General features: G+C 42.2%; 1 protein-coding gene across 1 annotated transcript in view; it reads right to left on the bottom strand.

Moving 5' to 3' along the window:
* Positions 1–229: 229 nt before the first annotated feature.
* Positions 230–13,180, bottom strand: part of LOC114689236 (leukocyte immunoglobulin-like receptor subfamily B member 3A) — a gene marked incomplete at its 5' end in the record, with an annotated part of 29,931 nt that continues 16,980 nt past the window's right edge. The window contains 8 exon segments of the mRNA XM_037201835.1: positions 230–2,625; positions 2,706–2,861; positions 3,608–3,660; positions 3,889–3,926; positions 4,004–4,079; positions 4,374–4,490; positions 5,377–5,427; positions 5,714–5,844. Coding sequence (XP_037057730.1) covers positions 2,446–2,625; positions 2,706–2,861; positions 3,608–3,660; positions 3,889–3,926; positions 4,004–4,079; positions 4,374–4,490; positions 5,377–5,427; positions 5,714–5,844 — 802 coding nt within the window.

Consider the following 13,180-nt stretch of genomic DNA (forward strand, 5'->3'; position numbering starts at 1 on the left):
TACAAAAATATCATTCCTGCAACCTGTAGAGACAGTCCTGAAGAGCAAGTAATCTGTGACATCATATTCACGAGTCCTTACTAAGTATTCTATGATGTTAACACCATGAAAAACATTTACTAAATATGATTTCTTCAGACCATATCCTGCTGTTAGCCATGAGAATGTATTATAAAATGAAAAGAACACCTTCTGAAAAAGCAGAATTTAGTCAGTCATGCAAATCCCATTAAATATTTAGAACTATACTTTATTGATGATAGTAACAAGATTAAAATAAAACACATAACTGAGACAGTTTTTCATGAATAGTTAACATTTGTCAGTGTCCCACAGCCATTCATCATGAACACTCACAGGAAATTAGATACAGAGAACCTCCAGGATCAGAATAATTAATGTACCAAAATACTGAAGTTAGCATCATACTTAATTGTGAGAAAGCAGATTTTGTATTAAATCATGCAGAAGGTAACAGAATCTCCTTTCTTCACGCATTTTCAGATTTGTATTTGAAGACTTAGCTAATACAGAAACAGAAGTGTAGGTAAAATATGAGAGAGAGAGAGAGAGAGAGAGAGAGAGAGAGAGAGAGAGAGAGAGAGAGAAATACAACTATCATTGTCTGAAGATAACATAATTGTCTATGTAGAAATTATGAATCATTGTATGGTAACTTTCCCTAGCAAGGTGAATGTGGGATGATTGATCTGCAAGCCAATTGCTTTTGCATATATGAGAAATAGACAGTGGAAAATGAAATGAAAAACACATCAATTTAATGCGATACTCCCCACCCTCACACCCGTGGGATATTTATAGTGGTCAGCAAATTCTACAAATCAGAAATTTGTGTTAAGAAAACACTTTCAAAGTCCTGCCCATACTGTCCTGCCAGCTAGTCCTTATTCTACCAGTGTGTTAACACTGGCTTTATATTTCAAGAGAAACTCTGTGAAGATCCTGTGTTGAAGCCTGAAAGGGTGGAGGGTCACAAAGAGAGTTTCGGACATCATAGGCAGAGTGACTTTGAATTACGGGCTCTGAATTTACTTATTATTTTTGTTATTGAGGCACGTTCTTTATTTCTAGTCTAACAGAGAGAAGCTTCTGCCATGGTGAATGTGACAATTTATTAAAATGGAAAATGACACATGAGGTGGGGGAAGGAAAATATGTATAGAAACAAGGACCAAAGCCAGAGAGATGGGACAGCATATTCCCTCACTTTATGGATCAAGAAAAGAGTTGGTTCAGTCAGCAAAGGCCTACAGCTGCTGGAGTGATGTAAATTCATTTGCTGCAGAAGGAACTTATCAGAACACTCAAGCCTTCCTCTGCACCCAAAACTGTAGGGACCCACAGAGATCCACAATGATGCCTTATTCCATCTTGACTAAAGGTCAGTGAGTCCAAGCTTGTTTTCCACTCTGCAAGGCTGCATAATAGGATGCTTTGTCCAAAGGCATGGTTACCAGGTGTCTTATACTTCAAGGCCTAATTACAGGATGCTTTGCATTAAGGCATAGCTACTAGATGTCTTGAGTGCTAAGGAGGTGTTTACACTCATCTGTGCTTTGTACCCTGAATAGTGATGTCCTTGAAAAGGGGAAGTTTCTTTGCCCCCTTTACTTTGAATATATAAAGGCTGTGAATAATAAACACAAGAGTCTGTGGTACTGACCCAGAGCCCTCGCAAAGATCTTCTGTGTCTATGTATTTTTCTTTGCATTTACCTCTCTCTATATTTCCTAGAAGTTATTTCTCAATTCTCACTCCTCCATTCAAGGACCCTTCAACATTTCAGAAAAGGACCCAGACATAAAACACGTTTGCTCACTGAACATTCTCTCACAACAGTTCCTCAATATAAGAACTATTTTCTTACAGAAATTGTGGGATCATCAGATTTATTTCTCAGACTCTGGAATCTTGAGAGATGTACTTCTTTCTTTTCTGATTACTTCTCATTGCATGGTAGATCTGTCTCTGGCTGCCCCAAGTCTCAAAGACAAGAATCCCAAGGATTATGAGGATCACAGCAGCAAACCCCATCCTGATGAGATTCTCCACTGTGTGATCCTGGTGGTTAATGTGTGAAACATGTCTCACTCTGCAGCACAGGCTGGCATGAAATTCACTAGGTATGCCAAGATAACCAAAAACAAAAGCAATTCTCCTGCATCAGCGTCCCTGGGGTTGGGATTATGAATCTATGCAACCAAGCCTATAAATTTTCTTATTTCATGGCTTTGAAAAGCAATGTCATTAAAACTAGTACTCAGTGTGAATCCATTCCCTTCTATTTAGTTTCTCATTTCACTTGATTATTGAGAAATCTGCTTTATTTCCAAAATGTATGATGTTAGTTAAAATGCAATCAGGTTCCCAAAAGTTCACAGAATCCCTTGGAGGTCTTTGTTCGGTCTCCCAGCAGGCAGAGGGTCATTGCTCCTTGTTACTGGGATCAGAACCTGGTTGAATGACTGCCAGAGCAGCATATACAGTGGACTCCTCTGGGGCATCCCGCACCTGGGAGGAAGGAGGTGCAGCAGTCCCCTGTCTGAGTGACCTGTTGCACAGCTGGGCATAGGTCACATCCTGGGGCTCCTCGGATTCAGCATCCTGGAGTGGAAGAGAGCGTGAGAGGAGGGTTTATGCTTGGCTTGGGGGATGCTGAAGTCCTGGGGGAGGACAGGACTCACCTGAGCATCCATCTCTCTGTCATTTTCTGCTTGTCCATCTTTGGTGTCCAGGACTTCTCCTGACATGACAGAAGGAAGGACAGCTCCTGCCCTCCTGACCCTGGAGCCTTTCACCTGGGCATTTGTCTCTCCCTGGGGGTCTTCTTCAGCTGATCTCTGTAGCAGGGAAGTAGTGAGGGACAGATAGTGTTTCCCTGTTCCCCTGGGTATCTCTGGCCAGTTTTCCACAGCATGGCCAGGGTGACCCATTTAGATGACAGCATCCCTGATTGGATCTTCTTGGGCTTCCTTCCTACAGTTCGGGCATCTTATCTTGACATTCTAACTGTCTTGGCTGTACCCACACAGTCCATCTTCCTGAAAACACATTTCTGGGGGCTGGAGAGATGGCTCTGTGATTAAGAGCAATGACTACTACTGCAGAGGATCCAGGTTTGGTTCCCAGAACCCACAAGGTAACCCACATTCATATGTAACTCTCATTCCAGGGTATATGGCACTCTCTTCTGGCCCCTGAGAGCACCATGCAGGCATGTGGTGCAGAGACATAGATGCTTGTAAAACACCCACACACACAATGCAGAACCCCACGTTTCTGCCCAAGTCCCTTTGGTTCCTGCCTACAGCTGCTAGTTCCATAAACATTTCTGTGGGCTTTCCCTTCCAGGCTGCCCCTCAGAAGACAATCAGACAGATGTCAAGGAGCCAGAAAGGGGACAGGATTGATGAGACACATGATCCTGGGAAAACCATGAGAGAGTGAGGCAGGTTGTACTTGCAGAAGAGAGGGAAGGGTCAGCTTTGGTTGATTCTGAGGGCCAAGGGAGGGAGAACAAAAAAGGCTCTCTGGACTAAACTGGGCCCTAAGTTCTTAGCACTGCAGATAGGGACAGAAAACTCACCCAACTGTCCAACTTGGCACCATCCTCAGGCTGTGTGTCCTCCACTGAAGCGTCTGTCAGAAGAACAAACAGAATGTCTCCTGAGCAGAGTCTAGGGATGACTCTGACCCTTAGTTTTCTGTATTGCCCCAGGTGTGGACAGAGAATCAGGGATTGTTGTCATATCCAGGGTCTATAGTGAGAAGTTCAGACCCAAATAGCAAAGACCCCAGAGCCTCTCCACCACCCCTGCAATGCTGAGTCCTCAGACATCTCCCTCCCCAGGACCCTCTTTATCTCACAAAGGCTTTCTTCCTGGGTGGCAGCAGCTGGATTGGATCTGGAGAGACAAGAAGATGTCAGTTGTCAGTGAGGTGTGTCAGGAAGGTGGGGTCTATGTCTCTGGCCATGAGTTACCTCTTCTGGGAGCCTCTGTCTCTGGTTACAGGCTCTGCAGCTCCTGCAGGAAGTTGCAGTTCTGTATCTTTATGGGCTGCAAGAGAGAGAAGAGTCTCAGCTTCCCCCTTCTACCTAGGCATGGTACAGGGAAGGAAGGGAAGGGACCTTTGCACCATGGGTGAGTGAGCAAATGTCCTAGGACATGGTGAAGCTCACAGAACACATGATATTACACATATTCTGAGATCATGATCTTTCTGATCTGAGATCTGCTAGTGTTTCTAAACTACTCAGCCCAAGTTTGAGGGTTCCCTGGGGCTGGTGTCCTGATCCCCTGCTTGGCTGTTCACAGGGGAACCTGAGACCCAGGTCACCCACACCTACTCACCATCCTTCCTGAATTTTCCCTGATGCCTTCGTCGGAGAAGGAGGAAGATGAGGATGAAGAGGAACAGGAGGAAGGCCACAGAGACTCCAACCAGAACCTTCAGGTACCCTTCCAGTCCTGAGACACAAGTGATGTCATGATTGGGGAATGTTGCTGCTTAACTGAGTACCTACTGTGTGACAGATGCATGCTGGGTCTTTGCACTCATCATCTCCCATCCTCACAATCATACAACAAGGAAATGTCTCTTTTTCTGTCTCCACAGGTCACCTGCCTCAGATCACCTGACTGGAAGTGGCAGAGCTGGGAGTCGAACCCAGGGCCTCTTAGTTCCATCTCTTCTCTCCACCAGAGCAGAGCCTCCTGACTGGAGCAGAGGAGTCTCAATGGCCTGCCATGGCCCTCTGCCCCACTTTCTACACACCACCACCACTGTGGGACAGACCCACTGCAGAATCAGGTTCTGGGGTCTCCTCTGTCAGGAGAGGTCACAGCCAAGGCCAGCACTGAAAGAAATTTAGACATGTGGGCCAGGCTTCTCCCCTTTTTACTCAGAGAAACAGTAGGCAATCCAGAAAGGGAAAGGCTGGTCCAAGTCAGCAGTCCAAGTCTCTAGAAGCAGCTGTATCAAGCCCATAACTAGCTATTGCCCATTTGGGCCCCACTTTTCTCCTTATTATCCCTCTGGGACCTGACTCCATGCAGGTGAGAGAGGTTTGTTCTCAGGGCCTTAGAGTCAGGATGGGGAGGCAAATGTCTGGGATCTCTGCTCTCTACCTCACCCACATGCCCCATCCTCCAGACAGAGTCAGAACATTCTGGATGCCACTTTCTGTATCCAAACTTCTAAGTCCTGGGTCTCTGGGGTCTCTGTTGAGATCTCTGTTTTCCTCCTTTACTCACAAGCTAAAGTGACAGAGAAATGAGGACTTCAGTGGGCTAAGAGATGCCAGGCAGCCTGGGGATGGAGCATACTCCCTGCACTGAGGTGCCTGATACTCACCATATGTTGGCATGGACTTTGAGGGTGGTGGGCTGGAGGTTCCAATGGGTCCTAGGAAACAGAACAAGAGGGGGTGAGGGTTAGATGCTAACCTAGGGGCCTGTCTCTGCTCACTGTCCTGTAACCTCCCCAAAATCTTCATGCTGTCTACCCCAAACCTAGATTGCAATAGAGGATGGAGGGGACATTACTTGAGGAACTCCTGCTGGCTTCCACTTCCCTGTCAGGGAAAGTGCCATCTGACTAACCTTCCTATGGTCCCCATAATCCAATCCAAGTTAAGGGCTCTCCTAGGGTTTGAATTGTAAGTCACCCTGAGAGTTCAGGTTCACCTCACCTGAGACCGTGAGCTCCACAGGGTCACTGGCATATGTCAACAGGTAGGGAGATGAGTCCCAAGAACCATAGCACCTGTAGGTGCCTGAGAGGGCAGAGGTCACAGCATTAATGGAGAATTCTGCTTTATTCCTTTCACATTTTTTTGTGTGAAATACTTACTTATATTCAAAATGCTTCAAGGTTCCTGTGATGGGTCTCACTGTGTACATCTGCACGGAATAAAATTTATAATCCTCTTCCTCATAGACTTAGGTGCTGTGTTATAAATGTGCACCTCTATTTCTGGTTGGTTGTTCATTTTTGTGATTTTTTTTAATTAAGAAAAAATTTTCATTCATTTTACACATTAATCAAAGACCCCCTCCTTCCCTCCTCCTGCCTCCAGTCTTTTCCTCTCAACCCCCCTAATTCCCCCCACAAGAAGCAAGGCCTCCATGGGGAGGTACATTCAATACAAGCAAGTCCAAGCCCTTCTCGCTGCCTCAAGGCTGCACGAGGTGTCCCATCATAGGCACTGGACTCCACAAAGTCCACTCATGCACCAGAGAAGGATTCTGATCCTACCGCCAGGGAGCCCCCCAAGCAGATCAAGCTACACAACTGTCTCGCAATGCAGAAAGCCTAGTCCATTCCCATGCAGGCTCCACAGCCATTGATCCAACTTTCATGAGTTCCCTCTAGTTTGGTTTGTTCATCTCTACACGTTTCCCCATCATGACTTTGATGTACTTGCTCATAGAATCCCTCTTCTCTCTCTTTGACTGGACTCCTGGAGCTCTGTCTAGTTATTGGCTGTGGATCTCTGCATCTGCCCCCATCAGTCACTGGAGAGAAGTTCTGTGACGACAGTTAGGGTATTCACTGGTCTGATCTCTGAGGTAAGCCAGTTCAGTTCAGGCACCCTCTCCACTATTGCTAGTAGCCCAGGCTGGGGTCATCCTTGGGGATTCCTGGCAACTTCCCTAGCACTGGTTTCTCTCTATCCCCGTGATATCTCCCTCTATCATGGTGTCTCTTTAAGTGCATTCCCCCTCCCTCTCTGTTCCAGCTCAACCATCCCAATCCCTTATGTTCTCATCCTCTATCCCTGATCCTCCATTGCCCACCCTTCATCCCCAGTTCACTCATGGAGATCTTATCTATTTCTCCTTCTCAGGGCAATCCATGCATCCCTCTTTGTGTCTTTCCTGTTAGTTAGCTTCTCTGGAATTGTGGGTTGTTGCCTGATTACCCTTTGCTTTATATCTAGTAACCACTTATGAGTGGGTACATACCATGTTTGTCCTTCTGAGTCTGGGTTACTTCACTCAGGATGATATTTTCTAGTTCCATCCATTTGCCTGTAAATTTCATGATGTCATTGTTTTTCAGTGCTGAGTAGTACTCCCTTGTGTATGTACCACATTTTTTAATCCATTCTTCAGTTCAGGGACATCTCGGTTGTTTCCATGTCCTGGCTATTATGAATAATGCTGCTATGAACATCCTTGTGGTATGGTTGAGTATTACTTGGGTAGATACCCAAGAGTGGTATAGCTGGGTCTTGAGGAAGATTGAATCCCAATTTTCTGAGAAATTGCCATACTGATTTCTAAAGTGGCTGTACCAGTTTGTACTCCCACCAGCAGTGGAGGAATGTTCCCCTTTCTCCACATCCTCTCAAACATAAGCTGTCTGCAGTCCTTTTGATCTTAGCCATTCTGACAGGTGTAAGATGGTATCTCAGAGTTGCTTTGATTTGCATCTCCCTGATAATTAAAGATGCTGAGCAATTCCTTAAATATCTTTTGGCCATTTGAAATTCTTTTTTTGAGAATTCTCTGTTTATCTCTGTAGCCCATTTTTAATTGGATTGTTTGTTATTTTGAGTTTGCTTTTTTGTTTTTGTTTGTTTGTTTTGTTTTTTGTTTTTCAGAGCCAAGGACCGAACCCAGGGCCCTGCAGCTTGCTAGGCAAGTGCTCTACCACTGAGCTAAATCCCCAAGCCTGGATTGTTTGTTATTTTGATGTCTAATTTCTTGAGTTCTTTATACATTTTGGAGATCAGCCCTCTGTCAGAGGTGAGGTTTGTGAAAATCATTTCCCATTTTGTAGGCTGTCGTTTTGTCTTATTTACTGTGTCCTTTGCCTTACAGAAGCTTCTCAGTTTCAGGAGGTCCCATTTATTAATTGTTATTCTTAGTGTCTGTGCGACTGGTGTTATATTGAGGAAGTGGTCTCCTGTGCCAATGCGTTCAAGAATATTTTTCACTTTCTCTTCTATCAGGTTCAGTGTAACTGGTTTTATATTGAGGTTTTTGATCCACTTGAACTTGAGTTTTGTGCATGGCAATAGATATGGATCTATTTGCAATCTTCTACATGCTGACATCCCGTTATGCCAGCACCATTTATTGAAGATGCTTTCTTTTTTCCATTGTACAGGTTTGGCTTCTTTGTCAAAAATCAGGTGTTCTTAGGTGTGTGGGTTAATGTCAGGGTCTTCAAATTGATTTCATTGGTCCACATGTCGGTTTTTAGGCCAATACCAAGCTGTTTTTATTACTATAGCTCTATAGTAGGGCTTGAGGTCAGGGATTGTGATCCCCCAGAGGTGGTTTTGTTGTACAGGATTCTTTTACATCTCCTGGATTTTTTGTTTTTCCAAATGAAGTTGAGTATTCTTCTTTTCAGGTTTGTGAAGAATTTTGTTGGGATTTTGATGGGGATTGCATTGAATCTGTAGATTGCTTTAGGTAAGATTGCCATTTTTACTATGTTGTTCCTACCTATCTATGAGCATGGGAGATCTTTCCATTTTCTGATATCTTCTTCAATTTCTTTCTTCAGAGACTTAAAGTTCTTGTCATACAGGACTTTCACTTACTTAGTTAGAGTTACCCAAAGTATTTTACATTATTTGTGGCTATGGTAAAGGGTGATGTTTTTCTGATTTCTTTCTCAGCCCATTGATCATTTGTATGTAGGAGGGCTACTGATTTTTTTGAGTTAATCTTGTATCCTGCCACATTAGTGAAGATGTTTATCAGCTGTAGGAGTTCCCTGGTAGAATTTTGGGGGTCACTTATGTGTACTATCATATCATCTGCAAATAGTGAAAGTTTGACTTCTTCTTTTCCAATTTGTATCCCCTTGATCTCTTTTTGCTGTCTTATTGCTCTAGTTAGAATTTTAAGTACTATATTGAATAAATATGGGGAGAGCGGACAGTCTTGTCTTTTTTTTTTTTTTTGGTTTTATGAGGTAGGGTTTCTCTCTGTATCTTTGTGCTTTTCCTGGAACTCAATCTGAAGCCCAGTCTGGCCTCGAATTCACAAAGATCCGCCTGGCTCTGCCTCCTGAGTGCTGGGACTAAAGGCATGTGCTACCACCACCCAACTTGTTCTTGATTTTAATGGGAACACTTTGAGTTTCTCTCCATTTAATTTGATGTTGGCTGTTGGCTTGCTGTAAATTGCCTTTATTATGTTTATTATGTTCCCTGTATTCCTGATCTCTCCAAGACTTTTATCGTGAGGGGTGTTAAATTTTGTCAAAGGTCTTTTCAGCATCTAATGACAGGATCATGGGTTTTTTTTTCTTTCAGTTTGTTTATATGGTGTATTATATTGACAGACTTTTGTATGTTGAACCATCCTTGCATCTCTGGTTTAGAGCCTACTTGATCATAGTGGATAATGTTTTTGATGTGTTCTTGAAGTCGGTTTGCCAATATTTTATTGAGTATTTTTGCATCAATGTTCATGAGGCAGATGGGTCTGTAATTTTCTATTTTTGTTTCATCTTTGTGTGGCTTGGGAATCAGCCAAGTAACTGTAGCCTCATGAAAGGAGTTTAGTAGTGTTTCTTCTGTTTCTATTGTGTGGAACAATTTGAAGAGTATTGGTATTAACTCTTCTTTGAAAATCTGGCAGAATTCTGCATTAAAACCATCTGGTCGTGGGCTTTTTTTTGGTTGCAAGACTTAATGACTGTTTCTATTTCCTTAGGGGTTATTGGTCTATTTAAATTGTTTATCTGGTCTTGATTTAACTTTGGTATGTGGTACCTATCCAGAAAATTGTCCATTTCTTTTAGATTTTCCAATTTTGTGGAGTACAAGTTTTTGAAGTATTACCTGATGATTCTCTGGATTTCCTCAATGTCAGTTGTTATATCTCCTTTTCATTTCTGATTTTATTACTTTGGATGCTCTCTGCCTTTTGGTTAGTCTGGATTAGGGCTTGTCTATCTTGTTGATTTTCTTCAAAGAACCAACTCTTTGTTTCACTGTTTCTTTGTATTGTTCTCTTTGTATCTATTTTATTGAATTCAGCTCTCAATTTGATTATTTCCTGGCATATATTCCTCCTGGGTGACTTTGCTTCTTCTTGTTCTTGAACTTTCAGGTGTGCTGTTAATCACTAGTGTGAGATTTCTCCAACTTCTTTATGTAGGCATTTAGTGCTATGAATTTTCCTCAGCACTGCTTTCATAGTGTCCCATAAGTTTGGGTATGTAGTAAATCATTTTCATTGAACTCTAGGAAGTCTTTAATTTCTTAATTTATTTCTTCTTTGACTCATTGGTAAGTCAGCTGAGCATTATTCAGTTTCCATGAGATTGTAGGCTTTCTGTAATTTTTGTTGTTGTTGAAATTTAACTTTAAGCCATGGTGGCACAATAGAATACAGGAAGTTATTCTAATATTTTTGTATCTGTTGAGATTAGCTTTGTGACAGAGTATGTGGCAGATTTTAGAGAAAGTTCCATTGGGTGCTGAGAAGAAGGTATATTCTTTTTCGTTAGGGTGGAATGTTCTGTAGATATCAATTACGTCCATTTGAGTCATAACATCAGTTAGGTCTCTTATTTCTCTGTTAAGTTTCGATTTGGCAGATCTGTCCATGGTGAGAGTGGGGTGTTGAAGTCTCCCACTATTAATGTGTTAGGTTTGGTGTGTGATTTAAACTTTAGTAACGTGTCTTTTACATATGTGTGTGCCCTTGTATTTGGGGCATAAATGTTCAGAATTGAAACTTCATCTTGTTGGATTTTCCCTATGATAAATATGTAATGTCCTTTTCAATCTCTTTTGATTGATTTTAGTTTGAAGTCTATTTTGTTAGATATTAGGATAGCTACACTAGCTTGCTTCTTAATTCCATTTGATTAGAAAGACTTTTCCCAGCCTTTTACTCTGAGGTAGTGTCTGTCTTTCAAGTTGAGGTGTCTTTCTTGTATGCAGCAGAAAGGTGGGTCCTGCTTTCTCATTCATTCTGTTAGCTTGTGGCTTTTTATAGGTGAATTAAGTCCATTGATATTAAGGGATACTAATGACCAGTGATTGTTACTTCCTGTTATTTTTTGGTGGTAGTGTGTGTGTGTTTCTTTTCTTTGGGCTTTACTACTGTGGGGTTATCTGTTGCCTGTATTTTTGTGGGTGTATCTGACTTCCTTAGGTTGGAATTTTTCTTCTAGTGCTTTCTGTAGGGCTGGATTTATGGATAGGTATTGCTTAAATCTGGTTTTGTCTTGGAATGTCCACTTGTTCACTCCATCTATGGTGTTTGAAAGTTTTGCTGGGTATATTAGTCTAGGCTGGCATCCATGGTCTCTTAGTGTCTGCATTACATTTGTCCAGGACATTCTGGCTTTCAAGTCTCCATTGAGAAGTTGGTTGTTATTCTGATGGTCTGTCTTTATAGGTCACTTGGCCATTTTCCTTTACTACTCTTAATATTCTTTACTTATTCTGTATGTTTAGTGGTTTAATTATTATGTGGCAAGGGGACTTTTTTTGGGGGGGTCTAGTCTATGTGGTGTTCTGTAAGCTTCTTTTATCTTCATAGGTATTTCCTTCTCTAAGTTGGGAAAGTTTTTTTCCATGATTTGTTGAATATATTTTCTGTGCCTTTGAGTAGGCATTCTTCTCCTTCTTCTATTCCTATTATTTTTATGTGTGGTCTTTTCATGGTGTCTCAGATTTCCTGGACATTTTGTGTTTTATGACTCTTTTTGGCTTTGGTGTTCTCTTTGACTGATGAGTCTATTTCCTCTATTGTATCCTCTACACTAGAGATTCTGTCTTCCATCACTTGTATTCTGTTGGTTCTGCTTGCATTTGTGTTTCCTGTTCTTTTCCTCAGATTTTCTATTTCCTGTATTCCCTCTGTTTGTGTCTTTTTCATTGTTTCTATTTCAATTTTCAGATCTTGAACTATTTCCTTCATATGTTTAATTGCTCTTTCATGGTTTTCTTGGCTTTCTTTAAGGGATTTATTGATTTCTTCCATTTTTTGTTTGTCTTTCCCTCAATTTCTTTATTGATCTCTTCCAATTTTTTTTTATGTTTCTTTCAATTTCTTTAAGGGAATTTTTCATTTTTTCTTGAAAGGCTTCTAGAATGTTCATGAATCTACTTTTAAGGTCGCTTTCTTCTGCTTCTTCTACATTGTGATGTTCAGGTCTTGCTGTTGGAGGAGGGCTAGGTTCTGGTGATGCCATATTGTTCTTTATGTTGCTGTATGTATTTTTGCCTTGATGTCTGCCCATCTTTTCCTCTAATTCAGACACAGGTGCAAAAGGTGCCTGTGTCTGAATGAGCTGCTATTAGTCCACTCTGTGCTTGTTGTGTCTGTGTCTCAGGGGCCCCTCTGTGTCCAATATTAGCTCTTGGTCTAATTGGAGCTGGTAGATTCTGTATCTGAGGGAGCTGCTCTTGGCCCAATCCAAGCTAGCTGATTCTGTGACTCAGTGAGGCGCTCTTGGTCTTATCAGGACTCTTGGTCCAGTCAGAGCAAGTGGATTCTGTGTCTCAGGAAGCTTCTCTTGGTCCAGTGAGAGCTGGTAGATTCTGTGTCTTAGGAAGCCACTCTTGGTCCAATGAGAGCTGGCAAATTCCTTGTCTCAGGAAGTTTCTGGAGTCACAGGCAGATGGGTATTGGGGTAGTTCATGGGTCTTATAGATTGTAGGGTCCAATATGGGGTTTTGGTGGGAGAACCTGGCCTTGGGGAGTTTTCCCTACTGGCCAGCAACTGGGACAGAGTTGGGTGGGGCTTCCCAGGGACTGGCTGTGTCCCAGGGCCTGGGTCCCAGAGGCAGGACTCTTTGGATTGGAGAGGAGTCACTCTGGTTGTTCTTTTTTGATGTGTGTACTTTCCATTACAACTTTAAATCAAACTTATTTATTTACACTTACTTTTTATATTACACTCATTTAATAATAATAAATTACACTTAATTTCTTCTGTATGTTTGTACATTGAAATGTGCCACAGACACTCATGGAGATCAGAGAACAAGTACAAAAGACAATTTTCTCTTGCACAATGTGGATTAGAGTCAGGGATGAAGGTTGGCAGCAGGTACTTCTTTTTTCTTTTTTTTTATTAAGAAATTTTCTACTCACTCTACATACCACCCACAGATCCCACCTCTTCTCTCCTCCCATCTCCCACTGCCCTCCAAGCCACCACATTCCAA

The sequence above is a fragment of the Peromyscus leucopus genome, unplaced genomic scaffold (assembly GCF_004664715.2).
Source record: "Peromyscus leucopus breed LL Stock unplaced genomic scaffold, UCI_PerLeu_2.1 scaffold_1592, whole genome shotgun sequence".
Lineage (NCBI taxonomy): Eukaryota > Metazoa > Chordata > Mammalia > Rodentia > Cricetidae > Peromyscus > Peromyscus leucopus.